This window comes from Anabrus simplex, chromosome 2, assembly GCF_040414725.1.
Source record: "Anabrus simplex isolate iqAnaSimp1 chromosome 2, ASM4041472v1, whole genome shotgun sequence".
Taxonomy (NCBI): Eukaryota; Metazoa; Arthropoda; class Insecta; order Orthoptera; family Tettigoniidae; genus Anabrus; species Anabrus simplex.
The window spans coordinates 482,177,182-482,203,508 of NC_090266.1; the positions used below are offsets into that span (position 1 = coordinate 482,177,182).

At 37.4% G+C, this 26,327-nt stretch overlaps 1 protein-coding gene across 2 annotated transcripts in view; it reads left to right on the plus strand.

Moving 5' to 3' along the window:
- mon2 (Mon2 homolog, regulator of endosome-to-Golgi trafficking) overlaps nt 1-26,327 on the plus strand; it is a 583,018-nt gene that overhangs the window by 399,287 nt on the left and 157,404 nt on the right. For both annotated transcript variants that reach the window (XM_067140860.2, XM_067140862.2), the window contains one exon: nt 6,391-6,519. In XM_067140860.2, coding sequence (XP_066996961.1) covers nt 6,391-6,519 — 129 coding nt within the window. The remainder of the gene's footprint in view (nt 1-6,390; nt 6,520-26,327) is intronic.

Here is a 26,327-nt window from a genome sequence, read left to right on the forward strand (position 1 = left end):
AAGGAAATTGGTATTTGGAAAGTCCTTTAAAAATACAGGAACCTGTACCTTTTTGTTTTGGAGAAGGTACTTAACAGGGGGTGAAAGAAGTGAAAAATAGGTGAATTGTTTTTAAGAGGATACTTATATCTTAAAAACTGAAGATGTTACAGACATGAAAATTGGTATTTGGAATCTCCCTTAAAAATAAAGAAACATGCTTTTTGTTTTCAGAAAATACACTTAGATGGGGGTGAGGGTGGGGGAAGTACTGATCAAGGTTTTGAATTCATTTTATGGGGATACTTTCGTATATTTCAAAAACTGAAGATGTTACAGTTGTGGGATACCGAGCTGGATAGCTGCAGTCGCTTAAGTGCGGCCGGTATCCTGTACTTGGGAGATAGTGGGGTTCGAGCCCCACTGTCGGCAGCCCTGAAGATGGTTTTCCGTGGTTTCCCATTTTCACACCGGGCAAATGCCGGGGCTGTACCTTAATTAAGGCCATGGCCACTTCCTTCCAATTCCTAGGCCTTTCCTATCCCATCGTCGCAATAAAACCTATCTGTGTCGATGCGATGTTAAGCCAAAAAAAAAAAAAAAAACAGTTGTAGGAATAGGTATTAGGAATCTCCTTTAAAAGTAAAGAAAGATGTGTTTATTTTTTCGACTTGAGAGGAGACTGTTTCTTACATGTATAGTTCTATGTAGCATAGTCGTCTTAGCCCCAAAAGGTAATACCACAAACATGGTTTACAAAGAATTTCTGGGGTAAATGAAACTCAACTTTTGGGTGACTTTTTATACTTTGGGAATTTTCAGATAATGTCTTAGTACAATGCCGAGGAACGATTACTTTGATCAATTTAAGAAATCCACACGAGCGAAGCTGCGGGTAGTTGTTGGTTTAAGATATCTTCATTAATAAAAAGGTATATGTGGGACATGTTTCGCTCCCTTACAGAGCATCATCAGCCAAATCTGAATCTTGAGGAATGGTTATGTTAGTAAATAATGACTTAAGAACTATTAAACCATTTTTCACAAACTTAAACTTACTCTACTAGAATATCATAAAATATAGAATCTTTGTAGACATGCCTTAATAACATGGGCTTAATAGGAAAGATACATTAAAATTGTGGAAGAATGAGTTGTTCTAAAATATTTAAAACAAGTAGCATGTCTAAAATCGTAGAAAGATGTGAAAATCAAACTTAAGGGCTAAATTTGGAGATTTTCTTTGTAATGAGATCTGGTAAGAAAGTTTTTTATCCCTTGAGGATAAGAGTCTATAAAGTTTCAAAGATCTCGTCAACTTGATAATTGAACTTGTGACAGGATGAATGTTGGTCCTCATGAAATTTAATGCTTGTTGTCATTTGACCTTGGCGAATGCTGTTGAATAAATACGCTCTTGTTGACATCGGTGACCATACATTGAAATAATGGATTTAATAAGGCATGATTGAAAGGGACGTAAATCGACGATTGTAGTTAAAAGTTGTTAGGTAGTTTACCTTGTATATCTGTAAGAAGAAAAGGAAAGTAATCGGAAGTTGTGTTGCTAGTTAAGAGTGTGCTTCTAGAAACTTCACTTACCTCTCCAATTGCTGTTTGTCAGTTTGGTGTTATCCGAGGTTGTGTGGTGACTGCCTGTTGTTCCGTGTCTACTCCTTGTGTTGTAAGATTGAGGTGGTGGGAGTTGAGGGGAGGGAGTAGGGGTAGGAGGAGAAATGTTTTTGGGTGTGGTTTTGGAAGGGGAATGTCTAGTAGGGGCGCGGGGAGGGGTTGTGTTCTTTAATATTCAGTGATTATTAGTTGTTTCGGGAATGAAAACTTTGGCTTCTAGATTAAGCGTTTTTAAAAGTTTAGGTAATTGTTCATGTAAATGATTTCTTATTTCAATTTTGTCATTTAAATGTTTTTCTTTATTGAAATACTGGTCTAAATGGATATAGATACTTTTAAATTCTGTCATTAATTTTCCCTTTTCTATCTTCTTGATAATTTTTTTTCCTAGTTGTTTTACGTCGCACCAACACAGATAGGTCTTATGGCGATGATGGGATAGGAAAGCACTAGGAGTTGGAAGGAAGCGGCCGTGGCCTTAATTAATGTACAGCCCCAGCATTTGCATGATGTGAAAATGGAAAACCACAGAAAACCATCTTCAGGGCTGCCGACAGTGGGATTCGAACCCACTATCTCTCGGATGCAAGCTCGCACCCACGTGCACCTGACCGCACGTCCAACTCGCCCGGTCTTGATAATTTTTAGGTCTTTCTCTATAGTATTAAAATGGTGGCCTGACTCTCTCATGTGGGCGCTCATCGCAGAATGTGTGTTGTGCTTTATAGCATTAACGTGTCCTAAGTATCTTGTGAGAAAGCTACGGCCAATTTGGCAAACATATGAACATTTACACTTTACACACGTTAATCTATAGATGCCAGAACTTAGATAACGGTCATTGTTAGAATTTATAGTATTGTCATTGAAGAAAATGTTTCTGATTGTATTTTTTGTCTTGAATGCTATATTAACATCTCGTTTTTTGATAGGATTAGTTATTTGAAAAATGGCTAGATTGGTGAATGTAAATGTTGTGAATTTGGACTTCTTAGTTTTTTTGGGAGTAAGATTAGTTACTAACTTATGTTTTACTTTATTGATGATCCGCTTGATCATATTTACTTTGTATCCATTAATTGAGGCCAGATCTTTTATAAATTTGAGCTCCTTTTTAAGTTACTATCTGAAAGGGAGATTTTGAAAGCTCTGTAATCAGACTGAAAAAAGCCACCTGTTTATGTGATTTTGGATGAAGTGAATCATTTTTTATCGTTAGAGGAGCGTATGATGGTTTTTTAAATATTTGATATTCGAACCTATCTCCTATTCGTGTTACTTTAATATCCAGGAAGTTTATTGAGTTGTTGGTTTTGTCTTCTTTCGTAAATTTTATATTTGGGTCAGTATTATTTTAGAAATTTAGGATTTTTTCACTATCTTTTTTGGCTATCTATTATGACAAAGTCCATTTATGTTTGTTTTTATTTTGTTTTGCTCCAAATTATCCATATATATGTCTGCCTATATACCCGACGTGGGGTCTCCCATTGCCAAGCATGTTTGATGGTAAATCTTTCTATAAAATGTGAAATAATTATTGTTTAAACAAATTTCAATAGGTTAACGAATTCATCTATTTTTCACATTTACTTAATTTACTGTGTGTAAGGAGATTGTGTTTGATGATATTGATAGTTTCTTTAACCGGTATATTTTGATACATGTTGGTTTCGTCGAATGAAACCACTTTATGTTGTGGTTGTAAATTGAATTTTCTTATTAGTTTATTACAAAATTCTATTGAATTTGTGATTGTTGATTCGTTATTGAACTTGTAATGTCTTTTGAGGAAATAGTGTATAAATTTTAATGTTTTATACATGGGTCTATTTCTACTGTTAATTATAGGATGTATGGGTACATTGGGTATTACATACTATCCACTTCATTCCATATCGATATTGTAATCAAGATAACAATTAAGTAAAAGGTTCCACCTGATCGATACTTTTTTATTATTTAGCCGAAGGTGGAACCTTTCACTTAATTGTTATCTTGGGTACGTTGGGTTTATGTAATTTGGGTAATGCCCTAGTCGTTGGTAACTTTGGTTTCATACTTATAATTTTTTGTGTCCTTGTTCATTAAATAAAAAAGTAGAATTCTTAAGGATAATTTTTAGATTCCATTGATTCTTATTTATGGGATCTTGGTTTACTACAGTGTAGGTTTTGTCTGAAAAGAATTCTTCTGTTTTTGCAATATAGTCAATCTATTGAACAGGTGGACCATATTAAAACTTTATTATTGTATATTTTAATTACCGGTGCAAATTTATTGATTATAAATGTTTTAATGTATTACTTTCCTAGGATGATCCTGTCACTGATGACACAGACACTAGAGGAGAATGATATGGCAGAAAAAGAAACAGGGGTTTGAATCAGCAACAAAAAGTTGAGAAGATCTCAATAAAGGTCTACCTTACCTGAAGAAATGAGGAAAGAGGCAAGAGATGAAAAGTCGTCAACCGGGTCCTGGTTGTAACTGGAAGAAAGCATGCTTTCATATATTCAGTGAAGTCAACGGAAGGGACATTTTGCAGGACTTCTTGCATATGGAAAATTATGAGTTTCAGAATGTCTATCTTCATGGTTGCATACAAGTACTAGACACCAAGAGAAGTCTGTACAAAGTTCCTGTGAATATGTATTTTCACCTACAGAATGGTAACATGTTTTGGCCAAGTGTCAAAAAAAGAATCCAATGATTCTGCACCAAATGACCATAGATGAGTTTCTAAAAATTTCACACATGCAGGTGAAATTTCAATCAGACTACATCAACATCATCTGGAGACAAGTTTAAAGTCAGAAATGCTGTGAATCTGTAGTTTTTAGCTTCATATCCACGAATAATGTACATGTCAGAATCACATCGTGGGGAAATAGGACCTATATAATTAAAATGATGAGGTCAACAAGTGCAGTTCCTCGAAGGCTTCAGGTGTACTCTTCCAGTTCTATTCAAGAGACCCCGTCCCATAGATGCAAGCAAACAGTAGTTCTGATAAGTGTATACCACAACATGGTATCTGTCATTTTCAATGTTTTGTACTGGTTGATATTGGTGTTTTTCAAAGAGTAAAAATGTACTTTGTGTATGATATTCCAGCATTACCTTACGCAAAGTTCAATTAAACAATAAGACTAATATTAAATTGCTGACTGTTCTAAATGTGTAGTTATATTTTTGTAAATGTTTGGCTTCCCGGTAACTCCAAAGCAGTAAGATTTCACTTACCATGTTTTACACCTGAACCCCTCACATGTAAATCAAACTTGCTTTCATTATACTTGTGCATGCTAAAAATATCAATATAGCAACTGTTAAAATTCAGACTACAGGATATAGGCAAATAATTTTTTATTTTATTGTTTATAAATGCTAAAGCTTGTAGTTTTACTGCTGATATCATTATCATAGCCTTGGGACATCCTGTTTTACGTGGAACCCAAACCACTACAACGTGACATTTCATTTCAATAATCCCACTTGCATTGGCCATGATTCAAACTGCAACCACCTTGGTGACAATGCCACTCAGCTGTCACACTCCCCTGTTATTGTTTGTGTATGGTATGTGCTTGTTTGTAACAAAGATGAAGATACAAACATAGCTGTTATCTTATTCTGTTTAGTAAATACTTCTTATACGTCAGAAAAATTAAAGTTGTTAGTTCCCACAAATTCAAGCAACATATGTATCATTAATCAAGGTTTCTTTGAAGTTAAAGCTTGCTGGTTCATTATGATTCTTCCTTAAGACTAGTCTAGGTTAATGATCAAGTTATGAGTTATGTCATTGAGTTAATGGCTGTGGTGTACTTGCTACCAACAAAATCACACTTCACTAGATCCGAGGACACACTGGACATTGTGAAAATGAACATACCGATTTTCTAGCTAAAGTGGGTTCCACAAGTCAAAAAATTATTACATACGATGCTTCATCTCTATGTAAGCAGCTACTAAGAGACTAATATACACCTCCAGCATGGCAGGTTCGATTCTGGCTCAGTCCATTGCTATTTGAAGGTGCTCAAGTACATCAGCCTCGTGTCGGTAGATTTACTGGCACGTAAAAGAACTCCTGAAGGACTGAATTCCAGCACATCAGCGTCTCCGAAAACCATAAAAGTAATTAGTGGGACATAAAGTAAATAACATTATACTAATACATACACCTTTGGAATATATTGTACGTATCCTCTCCAAAAGCCTCATCCACAAAACTATTCTATCCAGATGTATATTGCTGGCAGTACACCAGCGTACTCCCCTCATTCATCCTAACACATTTCCTTATCGAACCCTGGGAAATTACTTCAGTACCTTCACAGAATCGGTAAAACCTTGTCACCCATGTGTCCATGTGAAGAAGAAACCCAGACAGCAGCTCATCTTCTGAACATGTAAACGCCTAGTCATAAGGAAGCCCTCATACCTCTGGTAGTCAAGTGCAAAGTTATTTCCAAACCTAGGATTATTAAATATATGATTGAAGTATACCAGACCTTAAGTCAAAGAGGAATATCAGAGAAACTTAACAACTGTAATTGACTACATCTTTCATATGCACTCTTGTTACTAAATATCCTGTGATATACTCAAAGAGTGAAACATGGGTGTTAACTCTTGTTTAAATAAAAAAATGAAAGTCTGTGGTGCTCATTCTCCTCAGAATATTAGCCAACTGACTAGCGAGATAGGCTTCCTGAATGATCTGGGAAATATTTTAATTCATTTTATCGTTCATTCCTTTTTCTTTTGCAGACTGATTGGATTACAATGAATTATGTACCGTTTGGTGAGAAGGCATTGAGTATGGTGGTTAGTCTTTACCAGAATACTGCTGCTGACATGTCTGTGATACAAGCCAATGTTCTGCATAATATTATTGAGGTAAATTCATATTATCCTACTTTCCTAATTTCAGTTCTCATTCTAATTGTATTAAAGCATTCCAATGTTTTTTTATAATCTCCATTCCACTTTTCTCTTTGTGTGTGTTTTTTAAAAACCAGAAATATGTATGCTCTTCCACCAGGAGAATAGTTGCAAGAAGAATATGTGTAACATGCTCTTTGCTTTCATGGATCACATATTTTCTGTCCTTCCCCACTAAACAGCAGCTCAGCAGCATTGAGTGAAATATCTTTTGTAGAAACTACAGTTGTAGTTAAAACTTATATGATACAGAACAGCCACACATAAGAGGATGCAGAAACTGGTACCTTGTCATAACATTTGTCTTAATTTTTGTGGAAACTCGTCTTGTGTACTCTGTCCACAATGAACCCTTCCTTCCTCTTATAGTATGGAATTGTAAGTAATACCTTCTGAAGGTTGCCCTAACAAGCATCCTTTTCACCTTATGTGGTGTAGCTGATGGTGTTGTAGGGCATGTTATACTACTTGTTGGGACTATGGTTTACAAATAATTTTTTTTCCATGAGTTCAAAACTGAATGTATGGCAGCAGAAACATGTCATAATATGATGAGGGCATAGGATCTAAACTCAGCTTTGCTGATTTTAGAAGTTCCACACTGTGGACCAGATTCTCAAAGATGGGAAAGGCAGAGGATGAACATTGAGGGTGTATAACAACATTTTAAAGGCATCTGTGTAGGCAAAGTCACTCACCACCATCAGGGAATTTGCCCAACAATATAATATTTCCATTTTAATCATTTCCAATTAACTTTAACAAATAAGGAAATTTAAAAAATGGACATCCAGGTATCGCAAGAACCTACAGAGCATCTGTAACAATAGCAGATGGATATTTATTATAACCTGTCGGTTCCTCACCAGAACGATGAACCCACTGCTACACTGGGATGAAACGCTGATACTTTCACGATTGAAGAGGCCTAAACAGCTTACATGTTTTTAACATTTTCAATCAATGAAATTCAATTATGGTTTCCTTCTGGAAACTTAATTTTTGATATGTCATTTTTTGTTTAATAGTGTGTTTATTTATAGGTATGTTATAATATTTATATTGGACTTGTGTTTTCAACAGACTGAAAAGCTTTTAAGTTACATTTAACTGAGTCAACATTGGAAATTACTTCGTAACATATTACAAAAATCTTCAACACATTGGCTGGGAATCAAACTGTGACCACCTAAGTGAGAAATCATTGACAGAGTTACTAAGCTATCATTACCCATGTCAGACATAGTTGACACTACTGTTAGAATGTTATTCATGCATATCTGAACATGTGGTATTTCAAAGACAACATTCCTACGCATCAGTTGGAAAATTGATATTATTATTATTATTATTATTATTATTATTATTATTATTATTATTATTATTATTATTATTACTACTCTAAGCAACTTACTTTCTACTTTTTACCTTTTTTTTTATTCATGTGTCTTTATTTAGGGTGGCTGGGTTTATTTTTTTCACTCTCGGAGTATTTCCATCGATCCACCCATCTGTCTTTTCATTCACATTTTCACATTGAGCTCTTCCTGCCTTGTATAGTATGGGATTATGAGTAATACCTGCTGAAGGTTGCCCCAACTGGCAGCCTTTTCATCATACGTAGTGTAGCTGTTGATATTATAGGACATGTGACTGCTACATGTTGGGACTGTGATTTATGAATAATTTGTTTCCATGTGTTCGAACTTGAACGTATGGCAGCAGGAACATCATAATGTGGTGAGGGCATGGGGCCTGTACTCAGCTTCGCTAGTTTTATAAGTTCCACACTGTGGACCAGATTCTCCAAGATGAGAAAGGCAGAGGATGAACATTGTGGGCACAGGAGTGTTTGTTCCCATGAACTTGATTGCTGGCAGTCTTCTTCCAGTTTCTGCATTCTCTTCAAGGCTGCCGTACATTGTCAGTGACTGTAAACAGCTGGTAGAATTCATCATTAGTTCGACAATACATCCTTCCTTCTTCTTATTATTCTTCTTTAAATAATGCACCAGGAATTATCTGAAAGATTTTGCATTCATTTGATAAACAATAGAACCCTGGTAATCCAAACTAATTGGGGCTGTGGTCTGTTCAGATTTGGAAATGTTAGGATTATTTGAAAAAAGCATGTAATACTGTATATACAGTAAATTATACAGTCACAGCTATAGTAGTTGCAGTCACATGCTTACGTACGAGCTTTAGTTGTTTACGCCAAAAGAAGATTACCAATTTTTCTTGTTGAATGTTACTTAAATTGAGAGGAAACAATTCATTACAAAATACAGTAAAATACAGTAATGATGCTTTATGCAACAAACATGTTTTGTATGCACAGTGCAGAATTGCTTATAGTACTTGCCATTTTGATTTTTTAAAAGCTTGACTTCTATTAGCTCCAGTATACTAGGATTTAATTAACAATGTACTGTACTGTGAGTTTATTTGTATTCTAGTCTGCTATTTAAGTAATAAATTTTAAGTACATTACTACCATTGTTCAAAAATAAAAATAAGAAATGTGAAAATCATAGAGGTATAACCCTATTATCACATGGGCTAAAAATAATGGAGAAAGTCATAGACAAAAGACGGAGTGATATAATAGAAACACACTTAGAGGAGGAACAATATGGCTTTAGACCGAATAGATCAACAATAGACTCAATATTTACAGTGCGAACAATAATGGAAAAACACCTGGAACGGAACAAGGAAATCATCTTCGTATTTTTGGATTTGGAAAAAGCTTAAAAGGAATGTACCAAAATCATTAATTAACAAGATAAAAATGTTGTATCATGAGAGTAAAAGCAGTGTACAAGTGGGGAGTGGAGACTCTGAAACATTTTATACAAAAAAAGGTCTCAAGCAAGGAAGTGCACTGCTGCCATTATTGTTTATTATATTGATGGGTGAAATCATAAAACATGTAAAACACAGTATCAGTAGTGATGAAGTGAATGCTTTGGTATTTGCAGATGATGTGATGATTTGGGGAAAGGGAGAAAAGGAAGTACAAAGGAGACTGGACATTTAGAATGAAAATCTGAAGGAGTTTGGAATAGTAATCAGTAAAAAGAAAACTGTAGTCAAAATCAAAAATCAAAATCTCTTTATTTGCAAATGAGGTGTCTACCTTGGTGGCAAATGATACACTAAAATACATTATTGTCAAGCACTAAATTTTAAATTAACAAGAGGCGAAGAAAATTTTCCTAGAATACAATCTTATACAATTTATGCTAATAATTTTTTCTATTAAACACACAAGCAAGCAAAGCAAAGTAACCTCCACACAGGCCATGAAGCCCTTGAAGGAGTGGAAGGTAAAGGCTTCCACCATTGTTAACCTCGGCACGTGATGGGGTAGAGTGGTTAGCTCTAAACCCGGCTGCCTTTGCCCCCAGGAATTAACCTGGTACTCATTTTTGCTGTAGGCTGAGTGAACCTCAGGGCCATATGCACGTCCGGAAGTGGAAATCTCGTTTCTTAAATTTTTACGACTTGCTGATGGGGATTCGAACCCACGTCCTTCCGGGCGAACTGAGCACGCCTTTACCGCCTCGACCAGGCAGCCCCTATTAAACACACACATCATCTTTAATAAATTTATATTGTTTACAAAATTCTACTTATAATATCTCCTGTACTTACAAACATAGTCAACTCATATACAGTATGTGAAATTACTTCTAATAATACTATACAACTGGTATAAGATTAAAATTAACATTGTATTTATTTACATATTTATATTTTACCCATTTTGGAACCTAAGTAGCATAACGACCTGCTGCGTCTTAACCAGAGCCCCTTTTGCCACCACTTTTCAGAGTTCCTGAAGGGCCTTCGCAGCTACCGTAGCGGTCCCAAGGCCCTCGAACTCCCCACTGTACTTCACCCCTACAGGCAGTCCCCTACTTGGGCTGTCCAAACTCCATAGACCAGGGACGGAATTAATTTAATCACACACATTCTTTTATTTACAATAACCTGCACTGGTCGAATGCCCTCTAACATTTCATTTATTTTCTCTGTTGCTGTTTATTCTCTTCTTGAATATCTGTACAGATTTTGGAAAAGGATCAAACACTACCCCTGGTAAACTGTTCCACTCCTTCACGCCCTTCCCAATGAATGAAAATTTACCCCAACCGCTTCTGCTAAAATTCCTTCTAATTTTGTACTTGTGGTCAGTTCTGCCAATATAATTATTTTCCAACTGAAGCCTCTCACGGATTTCTCTCCATGCTTCTTCTCCTGTATAGGCTCTATATAATCCTATCAGTCTAGTTTTCTCCCTTCTCTTACTTAAATTTTCCCACCCAAGTTCCTTTAACATTTCTGATACACTACTCTTTCTCCTGAAATCCCCTGTTACAAATCTTGCTGCTTTCCTCTGCACACCATCTAGTTCTTTTATTAGGTATTCTTGGTGAGGATCTCAAACACTGTTTGCATATTTTAATAATGGACGAACCATACTTAAGTAACTTTTTTCTTTTAATTCTTTGTTGCATCCTTTAAGTAGCCTCATTATGACATGTAATGATCTGTATGCTTTCCCAACAATGACATCAACATGACCCTTGCAGTGCAATTTACTTTCAAATCTCACACCTAAGTATTTGCACTTGCCATCTTTTGGGATAACTACCTCATCCAAAGTATATTCAAATTCAGTTTATAAGCTCTTGTTTGTAAATATTGTAACAGTTGATTTGCCTCCATTAACCTTCATATTATTTTCTTCAACCCATTGTTGGATACTCTCAAAGTCCCTTTGTAATTCTGAACAATCCTCAATGTTATTTATTTCCCTATAAACAATTATGTCATCTGCATACAATCATTTGCGTATACAGTAGAGTCTCGATTATCCGACCTAAACAGGACCTGGAGTACGTCGGATTACCGAAAATGTCGGATAATACAGAATAACATTGAAAATGAACTGAAACAAACGGGAAGGCTTTACGGTACTCTATTTATTGAGCTATAAATTCAGTTGTACAGTAGATGCAGTACTGAACAAAAACATTCCAAATGTCTTACGAAAAGAAACTTGTCAATAATGTCTGCTTGGCTGCCGATTCACATTTTTTTGCTGCGAGATCCCGCCATCGACGATAATCCTTCACTGTGAGTCATGTTTTCTCCTTTTGTTCCGCAATGCCTCGTTCTTCTTCTCTTCTTCTTCATCCTCATTGTCGTTAGCATTCACAAAAACAATAATATCAGGGTCAGTTAGTTCAAACAGCTGATCTTGTGCACACTACTTACTCACATCTTGAGTCGTAGCATCGTCACAGTCAGGAATGCAATTCAGTAAGGGGACAATGTTTTCCACGTCTTCTTGTACGACCTCCTCTCGATGTTCAAACTCACTCAACAATATGTTCCTAGACTTTCTAATGTCACCGTTGCAACTTTTTCCCAAGACTTCACTATCCAGTATGCCACGTCTTTCATCTTGTTTTGCTTTAACTTTTCTATCATGTCCTTGCCATTTTCTCTATCAGGGATGAAAGGAGTTTCCGCCGATATTTCCTCTTCAATGTTTCCATTACACCTTGGTCGATTGGCGGCATAATGACATCACGTTAGGAGGGAGGATCATGACTTTGATGGCACCATTTCTAAGTTGCTCTTCATTTGGGTGTGATGGAGCGTTGTCTGGTAGAAGAAGGGCTTTTCTAGGGAGATTGTTTGAAGCTAGAAATGTTTCTACATCTGGAGCAAGCTGTGTAAAGAACAGTCTTTTAAGAAGTCAGCAGACATCCAGGCAGCCTTCTGATTCATGTAATGGACTGGAAGAGCATTAACGGAAATATTTTTAAATGCCCTAGACTTCTTTGCTTTACCAATCATAAGCAATTTTGCTTTTAAGTTCCCAGTAATATTACTACAGGCAAGAACAGTAACTCTTTCCTTACTACGTTGTAGCCACGTGCAGACGTCTTGGCTTGATGGCAGCATCTTAAAATTCAGCCCAGTCTCATCATAATTAAAAATTTGATCACTGGTTAATATTTCAGCAAGAATTATTTCTGGAAATTCCTTTTTAAATTTCACAACCTCATCCGATTTAGCTGAGAGTTTTTCTCCGCAGATATTAAGCTGCCTAATGCCATACCGTTTTTTCCAGCGATCAAGCCACCCAGCACTGGCAGTAAAATTAGGGTCCCCTTCATTAAACTCCTTCTGGAAATACACTCCCATTTCTTGCAGAACGGGGCCAGATTGACAAGCCCTTTTCCAGGTGTTGAGCGAACCAAAGAAATAGTGCTTCACTTACTTTTTCGTCCTCACATTTATTATCATGTTTTTTAATTTTCAGTGCATCACTTGTTGCTCTGGTAGAGCCCCACTTTTCAATTTCTTCCCTCTTATGTTTCCAGTCTCCCTCTGTAACACGTCCAACACCATAATCTTAAGGCACTTTTTGAGGAGTTTCTCCTTTGTCCAGTCTCTTAACCCACTCAACTTGTCTTCTACAGAAGCAATCACTTTCTTCTGTTTACTTGCCATACTCACAGAGGATATGAAAACTATAACATCCGTGCCCAACCAATACTACACTGAACAATCCTATCGCATGACTGCCAGTGCTTGTCCCACGGTCGCACTCTCCACACCGGGTGTCCCAAAATTGCCTCCACCTAAAGTTCAAATTAAGCCTACCAGTGTCGGATAACACGGAATGCCGGATAAGCGAAGGTCGGTTGAGCGAGACTCTACTGTATTAAGAAACGTAACAGACCGATTATACTACCCTGTGCAATTCCTTTGCAAACTTTCTCTTCCTGTGATATATTATTTCCTACTTTGATTTTCTGAACCCTTGAATTTAGAAATGTTCTTATCCAACGTATAACCCTTATGTCCAATCCTATTCCCTCCAATTTCTGTTTTAATATTCCATGTTCCACTCTATCAAAGGCTTTGGAAAGATCTATGGCTATGCAATCTAACTGGCCTTCTGAATCCAACTGATCTGATATGTCTTGCTGAAATCCCAACAGTTGTGCCACACAGTAATTTGATCACTTCCTGCTGCTTTTCCTTGCTGAAGCAGTTGGATTTCCCTGAAAATATCTTCATTTGTGAATAAGAAGCTTTTTGTTTCCCTATGAGTCTCTCCCTCTCTATCTTCTGTTACGGTTTCCAACTCCTGACAATCTTCTACTGAATCTTTGAATTCCCTATTAAATAGATTTGCTTTCTCAGTATCTGTTAAATAGTGTTCACCCCCTTCTTCCATCATTGTAGGGATTTGGATACCTTTTCCTTTTTGATTCGTAATATATGAATGCAGCTTTTTTAATTTCCCTTTGTGGTCATTACCCTCTTGAAGTATGCCATTCATATAATTCCCTTTTGCTTCCTTTTTCACTCTATTCAGTTCCCTCATTAGCTGTTTTCTAGTTTCTCTATTCTCCCTACCCTCTTTGATTTTCCTGTTTACTATTCTACATTTTCTTTTTAATTTTCTTATTTCCCTTATATAATAAACAGGGTCTGAGGTCATTTTACCCTTCTTAACAGGTACAAATCTCTTCCCTCCATCCCAAATGATTCCTTTAAATTTAGCCCAAAGTGTATCCACATTATTCCCTTCACTTATCCGACAACTGAATTGTGATTTAAGGTAAGTCCCAAATTCATCAACTTTAGTTTTTCTCTATAATTTCTTGTCTTGTGTGACCCTCTTATTAAGCCTTTTTGGTACGAGTCCTACATCCATTATTACAGCCTTATGGTCACCTATTCCTTCAATTACCTCAGTTTTATCAACAATTTCCCATGGTTTAACCAAGAATACATCTAGCAAGTTATTGAGACGAGTCGGTTCTTGTACTACTTGTGTAAATCCTCCCTCCCAAATTAACTTATTTGCCAGTTTCTGTTCATGGGCTTCACTTGCAGCTCCATTCCACTCAACTTCAGGCAAGTTTAGATCTCCCCCAATTATTACCATATCATTGTTTTTGTGAGTATAATCTATTATTTTCTCAAATATTTCCATGTCTCTTTCCTCTCTTCCAGGCCTATATATTCCTATAATTCCCACCTCCTTCATATTATCACAAACTAATTTTATCCCTAATATTTCATCCCTTTCATCAGTAAACCATTCATGTGAACAATAAGTTTCCTTCACCAGAATAAACACCCCACCCCCCCTCCCATTTTATCTCCTCTTTCTCTACGATAGACTGTATACCCTTCTGGAAGTACTTCTGTATTACCCACCCCTTCTCTCAACCACGATTCCACTCCTATCACCACATCAATCTCAAAAGATTCCATCAATGTACCAAATTTTAATTGTTTATTTACTACACTCTGACAGTTTACCAAGAGCAATCTCAGACCCCTTTCCTCCCTAAAACTTGACTGTTGCAATTGGGTAACATTTGACTCATGAGTTGAGAACTTCCCTGGAACCCAGATCCTTGTACATAGATCTTGATTTAAGGATCTGGGTTTTCTGGCAAGTTTCCCTGTATGTGCCAGTTTAGTGGTATGGGTTTTCTTAAGTACAGATTAGTTTGCACTCTGTTGATAATTGTAGCAATTTGTCTACAGAGAGTTGCTTTTCCATTACCATTCAGATGTTGTAACCCATGCCTAGTGAACATTTTCCTGCCAAGAGCTAAAGTATCTACTACATAAACATTTCTAAAACTCTTACATAATCTCTTGATTTTTATATTTACATCATGTATAGCTTTGTTCACACACGAGTCCTCTAAAAGGTCATAACTGGGTGGCACATTAACTACAATTACTTTTGAGTCAGGTAGTTTGGAAATCTTACCTCTGAGGGTCGTAATTAGTTCCTCACCTTCATTTGCAGCAATGTCATTTGTACCACTCACAATCACCACTTAATTGTCCTTCTCTAACACAGGATCACAACTTGAAAGGACGTCTTCAGTTTTGGCACCTGGTTTTATTAGTCCTAAAACCTCAGTTTCTGGATTCTGCAGCTCACCCTTGATGCCTTCTGCCATACCCCGCCCTTGACTGTCTGCGTAGAGATGAATTTTTGGTGATCTTGACTTTCGGCTGGTTTTCTTCTTCTGTAGGTTACCTCCACTGGATTTAAAATTATTTGGAAAACTTGGTGTGTCTTCTTCTGGAACTTGTTGCAATAACGGCAATCTATTTTGGCACTGCAAAGAGTTTTTTCCCGGTTTTAAGTTGTACGTAGTTTCTCCCATTTGTTTAACATTAGGCCTAAAATGGCTACGCGTCACTTCCGTCCACGGCGATCTTTCTTCTCCAATGTCTTCTTTATCTTCCAGTTTCTTTATTCTGTCCTTTAAGCTTTCATTTTCATGTTTCAGAGCACATAAGTCTTCTTGTAGCACTCCTAAAATCTTAATTATAGTTTCGTAAGTCTCTCTTTCTTGTTGTTCTGCCTCACTATCAGTTTGTTTACACTCGGGACACAGCCATGCACTGTGGAAAAGAGAGAAAGAGAAGCCCAAGTGAACGTAGACGGAGAACGGTTAGAGAATGTAGAGCAGTTTACATATCTAGGTAGCATTATTAATGGAAGTTACGAAATCAACACTGAAATTAATAACAGACTAAGTAAAGGTACAACATTTTATCATCAAGTCAGAGAGCTTTTATGGGATGACAAAGTACCCAAGAGAACGAAATTAACACTATGTAAACGGTATTTCATACCAGTTGTTACATATGGACTAGAAACACTGGTAACTAATAAGAGACAAGATAGTAAGATCCAAGCAGTTGAAGTGAAATTTTTAAGAACATTGGTTAAAAAGACAGGAAGAGATAGAATCCAAAATATTAAAATCAGAGAAGCGCTAAATATAGAACCTTAGTACAGAACATACAGAAAGCAAGACTGAGATGGTTCGGATATGTAAAAAGAATGGGAAAGGAATGGGTAGCAAGAAGGGAATTAGAAAGAGAAGTTAAGGGAAAGAGAAGAAGGTGGAGGGATCAGATTTGGAAGGACATTAAAGAAGCTGGATTGGATGTGGCGGAAGTAATGGAGCAGGATAAGTGGAAGGACAGAAAGGAGTGGAGGAGGCTTGTTAACCACACCCGGGCGACTGGAGTGGGACAATGATGATGATGATGATGATGACGATGATGATGATTACAATTAAATCCTTTTTCTTACATTGCATGTGAAATTTTAACCTTTTTCCTCCCTCACGAATTCTGTTCAAATTTTTCAGAAATTTGGATTTGCGGGGTTCGGGTTAGGGTTGTACTTTATATCGGATCTCTGCACAGTTTGGTAGTACTATTGTTTGTTAAGGTCATAAACATTTTGGGCTTTTACTCAGAAGTTTTGATTTTTATATTTTTTATCAGAGATAATGAACAGTCAGCAGTGAGGCCTTCAGTTCAGAGGGTCCCAAGATCAGTTCTCAGCTTGGTTGGGGATTTTAACCTTGTTTGGTTCATTCATCTAGTTGGGGGACTGGGTTTTTTTTTGTTAGTCTTAATACACATCTCTTCATTCATACATGACACATCATGCTTGGCAACCAGCACAGAAGCATGCATTAGTGAATATATCCCTCCATAAAGGGTTGGCATCAAGAAAGACATCCGGCCATAGAACGACATGTGCGACTCAGTTTGCACCTGGGACCCCACCAGATGGTGGGGGGAATGTGGTGGTGGTGGTGGTAGTGGTGGTGGTGGTGGTGGTGGTGGTGGTGGTAGTGGTAGTAATAGTATATCAGAAATGATAAGAAGAAGGAAATAAGAAGAAATATAATCATCTACCTCTCAAAGCAGCTGAAGAAGAGTCTCTTGAGTTCTGTTAACATATTTGTTTCTTTCTCCTTTCTTTTCAGTTTCAGTATTGTTATTCATCTCTCTGTTTGGGCATTGGAAATGTGAAATAATTTTGTTACTATAACTAGGTATTGGTTACAGTGCATGTTGGCTTACTTGTATAATTATCGGGAGATAACCATAAAGCTTCATGTATATACTTGTATGGAGAGCAGTGCTGTGAATGATTGTATTTTGTGATGTAGTCACTTGAATCACATAATGAGAGGAAAAGGCAGGAGGAAGTTTTCTTCTTTTTCTGTTATACTGCAGTGGACAGGTCTGAATCTACAGCAGCTTATTAGAACAACTCAGGACAGAAATGCATGTGCCATAATAATTGCCAACCTTCTTTAAAGAGACAGGAAGAGACAGAAGAAGAAGAATGGCATTTTTTTGTATGTCTGTTCTAGTTTATCATAGGATTCCTGATTTTTCTTCTCCTCAGATACCTCAGTAGAAACATGCCCATTGATAATGGAAAATGTTGTCATCACTCATTAAAGCTCATTTCATCAATTTTCAAATTATTATTATCTGTGTGAGTGATAGAGATTGCCAAACCATGATTAAGATACCTACATATTCTCCTGTGAATACTTATATGGGGTGAAAATGAGCCCTGTGTGCGTAATTGCACTGAGCCTTGTGCATTCGGATCTTAAGTGAAGGTAAGTTATTCTGCTTTGTTGTCAGATACAAGATTAAAAAATGTAAGACCTGAACTTCTCATTGCAGCCTCTTCTCTCTGTTTTCTTCTTTACTGCCACTTGCTCACCTTTTTTCTTATATCTTGTACTCTTATTCATTGGATTTCATATATTGATATGGATTACACAGTCTCTGCATAGCAGTACTGAAGTACTGAAATTTCACAATGTAGTCTAAAATAGTCTATAATGGAAATACTACTCTTTGAATTTACCTATGATGTTATTGAAAACTTAAAAAAAAAAGAAGAGGAGCAATAGATGGTTTTAAATCAATGAGATTAATCAAAATCTTAAGTTACACCATTCATTTTCATGCATTCTTACTAGCAAATACAATATATATGAAAGAAGATCATACCAGTTGGTTGCATCAATAGGCCTGGTTATGCAGATGTTATTTTATTTGGGTGAAGAGGAAGGGGAAAATGTTAGAAGAAACTTATGAAGTAACTTTGGTCCTGTGTTCATAAGAGCTTCCTGTATGTTTTGTGGACTGCAATATTATACTTACATGGAAAATAGTTGGTATCCATTGTACTTGTAACTTTGGCATGAATAGTCTCTATTACTATGAATCTTTAGAACTGGTGGGATGACTGTGCTGTCCATGGTTGTTTTTTCAATATAAAGGAAAGTACATTATTTATTACTTATGTATTTGAATCCCTTAATTTTATTATATCTTGCAGTCAATATATGCATGTCATGCTGTAGTCAATTTAATCAAGGTATAGCATGGCATTTCAGTGTGTTCATCAGTTTCTATTGCTACCTGTGCTAATAAGAAATTGAACAGTAATCTTGATTAAAATGCTAACCATTTTAATGCAGGTTCATAAATGTACTATACATATTTTGTAAGAAAACTGAATTAGGTACATAATTCTCCAGTATAAAAGTAATAAATAAGATTTTCTATGGTCAGATTATTTGCTTTCTTATCATTCTTGACTAAAACATTCAGATTATCCGGTATGATATTTGCAAGATTCTCTTCAAGCCTTAAAACACTTCACTACTGCAGGAACATTTTTGCTGAGTCCATACAGGGGTGTTTTGAAGAAGTACAAAGTCACTTCATTGTAAATAAATTATGCAAACTGTTGGATAAAATCAAGGAAATAATTAAGTGTCCCTGATATTTATCATCAAGGCTGGGATTCTGTTTTGTTTGCATCAGGAAATATATTATACATATGTGTGTGCATGTGCAATCGCTTAAACTTACACTGAGTATGACTTTGTAAGAATGTATTGCTCCTCTTGTCTTTATTTCTTAACTGGAGCTATTGAGCTGTTCAGGTGTGACACTTCAAATTTTACCTTGCATATTCTGCTGTTTTTATTTTACTACACTTTTAATCTTATGATCTGACATTTTAGATTATTAAATACTGTTTGTTACCATACTTAATCATTTTGTGTTTAAATATGCTATCTTCCTCCATCACTACCATATGCTTCTTCCTGCTTACATCTTCAATGGGAGTCATTACATTCTTAGAAGTGCCTATTTCCTATGTGGATACCATTAATTCTCAATCTCCATTTACCGAGCTCGATAGCTGCAGTCGCTTAATTGCGGCCAGTATCCAGTATTCGGGAGATCGTGGGTTCGAACCCCACTGTCGGCAGCCCTGAAGATGGTTTTCCGTGGTTTCCCATTTTCACACCAGGCAAATGCTGGGGCTGTGCCTTAATTAAGGCCACGGCCGCTTCCTTCCCACTCCTAGCCCTTCCCTGTCCCATCGTCGCGATAAGACCTATCTGTGTCGATGAGACGTAAAGCACATAACAACAACAATCTCCATAGCTATCCAATTTACCCGTTTATCGTTGACTGGTCCCAGTCTATGAATATAGAGAGATGATGCTAAACTGACTGCAGCAATTTTTAAATATCTAGGGCCTTTGGTGGTCCTTGCTTCATCAGGCCCTACACCTGTGACTGCTTATGTACAGAGGAGGGATCTTCATTTCTCTAGAAGAGATGTTCCTATCATTTACTCTGTCTAGTTTCATGACTAAAAATATTTTAGACATGTTTGATCATATTCACTAATAGTTGAAACACTTCATGGTATCTACTCAATTGGAAAATGGTTCAGGAAGATACTTTTTGTTTTGTATTGATACCATTAATATTCTTCTTCTTCTTCTTCTGTAGTTACTGTGTTAATATAATAGTTCTGTTATTTAGTTTGCTGTTATAATATTCTACTGGAATTCATTTTTAAAGTTAGTTTGGATATTGTGCCGCAGCATAGCGAACGAGAAGGAAGTGGTGGGCCTATGGGGCTGGACAGATAAGCACTCGAATCATAGTGCCAAAACTTTATTATATAAATAGTTTAAATTTGCTTTGTTTCTATAACAGCATTACTTCGAACCTTAATCATAGGTTCTATCTGACATAACTCTTTATCCAATATATACAGTGAAACTCTGTTAAGAAGTTTTACACCGAGCTCGATAGCTGCAGTCGCTTAAGTGCGGCCAGTATCCAGTAATCGGGAGATAGTGGGTTCGAGCCCCACTGTCGGCAGCCCTGAAGATGGTTTTCCGTGGTTTCCCATTTTCACTCCAGGCAAATGCTGGGGCTGTACCTTAATTAAGGCCACGGCCGCTCCCTTCCAATTCCTAGGCGTTTCCTATCCCATCGTCGCCGTAAGACCTATCTGTGTCGGTGCGACGTAAAACAAATAGCAAAAAAAAAAAAAAAAACAGAAGTTTTACAAGGGACTGCAAAAAACAAACTTCTTAAAAGGGTAATGCCCAAAAACTTATTCTGTACTTTGAAATACATGTGAAACACACAGCCAACAGATTTCCTTGTTTGTGAACAATACCGAAATAGGCCTATATATAAGAGCTGCTAACAGAAAGCCACAATATAAAAATTCGATTATCATGACAATATTTTAGAGATAAAGTAAAATAATTGAACATATCGTGTTATTAATATATTTGATAAGAGAAGGGAACATATTAAGTTATATAAAAACGTTGCAAGGTTTGATTATTTTAGCAGGCAGAACCATGTCCTTCCACACTTCCCTTTCCTCCGCACTTACAGTCTCTGCTTCGCAACACTGTTTTGTAAGCGATGCTGGCTTGATTTTTTAATAATAATGTTATTTGCTTTACGTCCCACTAACTATGCTTTTACGGTTTTCGGAGACGCCGAGGTGCCGGAATTTTGTCCCTCAGGAGTTCTTTTACGTGCCAGTAAATCTACCGACATGAGGCTGACGTATTTGAGCACCTTCAAATACCACCGGACTGAGCCAGGATCGAACCTGCCAAGTTGGGGTCAGAAGGCCAGCGCCTCAACCGTCTGAGCCACTCAGCCCGGCGGCTCGAATTTTAAAGCGGTCCAGCCACCCGTTTGACGCGGTAAAAGGTACCCTTAATTTGCATGCGGCTTTCTCCTGCACAATAGTCCCACTGAAAGGTATGTTTAAACCATATTAGCAGAGCTTGTTCTATTTCATCGTACTTTTCAGATTTAACTTCCTTACAATTTGCTGAAGTATTCCCTGCAGAAGCAGAGATCTCTTCTTTCTTCGCTATAATACCGTTCATAGTAGACGGCGGCATCCCCAGCTCCTTTGCCAAAGCAACACGGGAAAGTGTAGATGACTCCACTTTCCTTATAATCTCCACTTTGTCTTTTATTGTTAGTGCCTTTCGCTTGATCTCTTTCCTCTGAGTTCTGCTCATTTTCACTTTAAAAGTTTGTACGTTGATATTACAAGTACAACTAACTTCACCGACTCCTATTCATACTAATTACGACGCTACATTATGCTTGGCAATCCGTAGCTTAGGCTTACAAGACGCAAAGGCAAGACGTGTACTACAGTTTTTTAGCATGTGCTTTCTATCTTCCTCACAACCCTGACACCTGCTTCAAGGATAACGGCAGCAAATGGGAAATCTAGTAACTTATTCTTAGAGATTCTTAGAACATAGGTCTAAATCGCCCCTGCATTCCTACTCGTCACAGCAACGGGCGTAGTTTCTGGCTGTTTCAAAGTACCGCATGGCCAAGCCAGTATTGAGTTTATTTTCCCGCTTCAATCCTCTTCATGCTACAGGTAATGAAGAAAAGAAACACAGGTTCGAAGTTGCAGAAATGGGTGCATGGAAATGTATCTGGGGTATTACGTGAAAGTGATAAAGGCGTAGTAGCAGCACTAGCACATCTAAACGTAAACAGTAAATATATATTGTAAATAAACTATAACATTTATTTGTATTGAAAAGGTGGACCCTTTTAAGTTTCCTATCTTCCAGTTTCTTTCCCTGCGAGAATTTTATTCATGTCTCCTCATCCTTGTGCTACGTTCTAATAATGCGATGTAATAATTACGAGTGACACGATAATACGTTTAGCTCGTATAAAGATAAAATTAAAAATAACTTTCAATTTTATGCCAACACGGGGTATTGCAATGTCTCTGTGTGCCTCCCACCAACACCCAGTTGGCTACCAACATTCGTTCAACTTCGTAAACGATTGGGATCTTTCGGCCGGCTGTTTGGCGGCATGTGTATCAGCTGGCTGCTGGCAAATCGGCTGTTTCCCGCATAGAGTCGGGAAGTTGTTTTTATTCACCTCACTAATAATGGACATGGAAAATCTTATCAGTTTAGTTCAAAAATGTAATTTCCTCTACGGCTAGGCCCAAAAGTATTATTGCAACAACGTAAGACAGAATGCCTGGAAGGAAATAAGCAAGGGAATGAAAAATCAAACAGGTTAGAATAATCAATTTTGTGGTAGGTTAACAGTAATGTTGTGGACAAATACACTTTACGGTTTTTAATTAATATTTAGGCCACCCCGATTAATGATTTCACCCTGTCGCGGCCCGCAAATTACTGCATTAAAGTTTCATCAAATCATCCATTGCGTACTTTACGTTTCCCACGTAGAATCCCGTTCGATTCTATTCCGCTAGATGGAACGGTGGAGTGGAAATTTCGACGTTTTAAAAAATTGCACGCTGTGCATATACGTTTTCATTTGTTCCGGTGTTGCGCTTTTTACTATATTTTTTTCTCTTCACAATTATTTTTTCACGTCAACTGTTCTAAGAATTCTATAGGAGCATAATTACTTATTCAATTATATTGAATTGTATTATATTTATCTATATACTTACTTTCCCGCGACCGAGAAAAATGACTGGATCGTCAAGCTATTCTCCATTTTACTTTGGCATTTGAAACCACAGTGCCTGATATTGAATGTGTCGCGCTGATCACCAGGAGCTGGCAAGTTGCTTCAATGGATCTACTCATCTTCAACTCCTGCACGATTATGGATCTTCATACGTATTCGATTGTGATGTGACTTTATGCCTGACAGTATTTAAAAACTGGCTCATTTAACCGTTCTCCGCTATTCGTAAACATTGTGGGACTTTGCCTAGCGCTGCGTGTGCTATGCTGCTGCACAGAGAATTGCGCACTGTTTTCTTTTGAGTGATTTGCATTTTACTTCTTCTAAGTTTTACAGTGTCTACCCCCATTTCATTTTTATATCGCCTCTTCTACTGATCCTATGTGTTGTTTTTCGTCTTAATCGGCTGATGATGACCTGGACTAAGGTCGAAACCGGTACCATTTCTACCTATTATTAAATGGGAATGTAATTCACTACATTTCTTATTCTTTTGTATTGAATAAGTTGAATCTCTTTATCAATTATTTAAATTTTAACTGATGGGTTCGATTCGATTCCACAAGGTGAGAGTGAGCATCTGCTGTCCGTGTTGTCATAGCGTGACGTCATATGGCCTTGGCAGGCCTGCACATGTTCCGTGACACCAGACACACACCGCGAGCGCGCGCGAACGGTCTAACACAGGGTGTTACTTGCGCGAAGACTGGAGGGTTCTAAGCATGGGCTGCTTTGAGCAGACGTTTTCTACCTCAAGGGGCTCTAAAATCTGAACTGTTTAAGTGGGAAATATATTTACAACAGGACACTTTAAACGGGAAAAATATACATATATGTTAATGCAACTGATCAAGGGACCAAGAATATCACACTTCTTAGGCGGGAAAACTTCTTATGCGGGAACTTCTTAACCGAGTTTCACTGTAATAAGAACATTCTTATACATAGTTTACAAATGATGCACCGAACAACCTAGGGAACCAGCCCAGGTGATTAAAAAATACAGCTAACGGGGAGAGTACTCCACTTCATATAATTGCCAATTACCACCAGATAAATCAAGAAAATAATGTGGCTGACGATCTAGTAAAGTACTACAGTCTAGGTAATCACGAACTTCTAATAACTATAACTATAACTAACTTCCTTCTCCTTTGCTATGCTTGCTAATTGTGGCACAATATCCATACTACTTTTAAAGGAATTCCAGTAGAATATTATAACAGTAAACTAAATAACAGAACCATTATATTAACAATAGCTCTTAATACAGCAAGAAACTGATCTAGTTTCCAACAGATGCAACCTAATACACACCTTACTTGGCATTACACGAGGGTGCATAGGACCTTGCCACTTCATCATAAGTAAACTCAAATACCATTACCGGTGGCTTTACAATTCACAGTCAGCCTTACAATTTAAATATCCCCATACAAGGGGTACAACATGCCTCCTCAAACAAACTGCCATGGCAGGAGTAAAATACAGTACAAAAAATAGGGAGCATTAGCTCTATATAATCGCATGAACTAGACCTTTACAAAGACAGTTACAAATGAATTTTGTGCAAACCTAACGCCTTGACTTTCATTTAAACAAAGATCCAACCACCTCATACCCTTTCTTACTTAATGAGATATTGGGGGACTCCAGTAATTTCAACTCTTACCTCCATGTCAGTGGAACCCAGTTCGACGTACACACGGGACCAGACAGTAGAGTGTCGCCTTCAAGCATGAGAAGCAGAGTGTACTCTCATAGTTCGGTCAGCCGTCACCTTGCCGCAAGAGGAGGTCACGTGCCAGGTGAATGACCAACGATAGGATCCCCTGAGAGGGGTAGGGGAAGTGGCCCAAGGACATGGAGGTACGAGAAGGGGGATGAATTTAGAGGGGAAGCACTCCATAGTGGGAGAGATCCGCTTACTCTGGAGCCATACTTAATAATCAAAGAACAATACTTTATTAAGGGAAAGAAGGCAGGCTAGAATTGAATACATGAACAAGAAAACAGCTTCAAATATAAAGTTACACATAACATTAGAGCCTGGCCAGGCTGAATAAAATACAGGGGCCAGGGAATACTTCCCACGACACAGATATTATTCTAATGCATTTGCAAAATTGAATTAAGTTTCTGGTCCATTGATGCTCCTGTGCATTATAGCAAGTTATATTTCTGCATCATGTGCTGAGGAAGCCTTGAAATAAATAATAATATTGCTGACAATAATATAACAGCTTGATTCTAAACATGTGCCAAATTAGAAGATGAAGGCCTATAATGAAAAATAATTACAAGGAAGAAGTAGGATATGAATAGACAAAACGATTAATATGATAGGGTACTTTGAGCAGAGGGAGCAAAAAAAAAGAAAGGCAAGGACAAACTCCACATCTTCATACACTGCCATTTTCATAGATGATGCAGAGTTTATCCTTGTTTTTCCTCTTTTTTTCTTTTTTTGTTCACACTAGCCTGTAGTGTATACTGTATCCTTTTGGGAGTTCTTATCCTCCCTCCTACCATGCTATTAGTGATATTTATGTTTGTATACTTGTTTATTCAATTTCCATTACTCTGTCCCCGTATAAGGACCACATTGGTAATGTCTCTAGTTGCTCAGCAGATCTCAGACATGGTCAGTCCACGGCAAATAAAATTATTCCTTACTTAAATTATACCTTGGATATGTGATAAAGAAACCAAACCCCATGGCACCACAGCCCTTGAAGGGCCTTGGCCTACTAAGCGACCGCTGCTCAGCCCGAAGGCCTGCAGATTATAAGGTGTTATGTGGTCAGCACGACGAATCCTCTCGGCCGTTATTCTTGGCTATCCAAACCGGGGCCGCTATTTCACCGTCAGATAGCTCCTCAATTCTACGAGGCTTGTCCGGAAAATACGTATAAAAGTTGAATAATAACTTTATTTGACAATTATTCAGGTATTATAATATGGTCTCCTTCAAAGTACTCTCCCTGAGACAAGATGCACTTCTGCCAACGCCG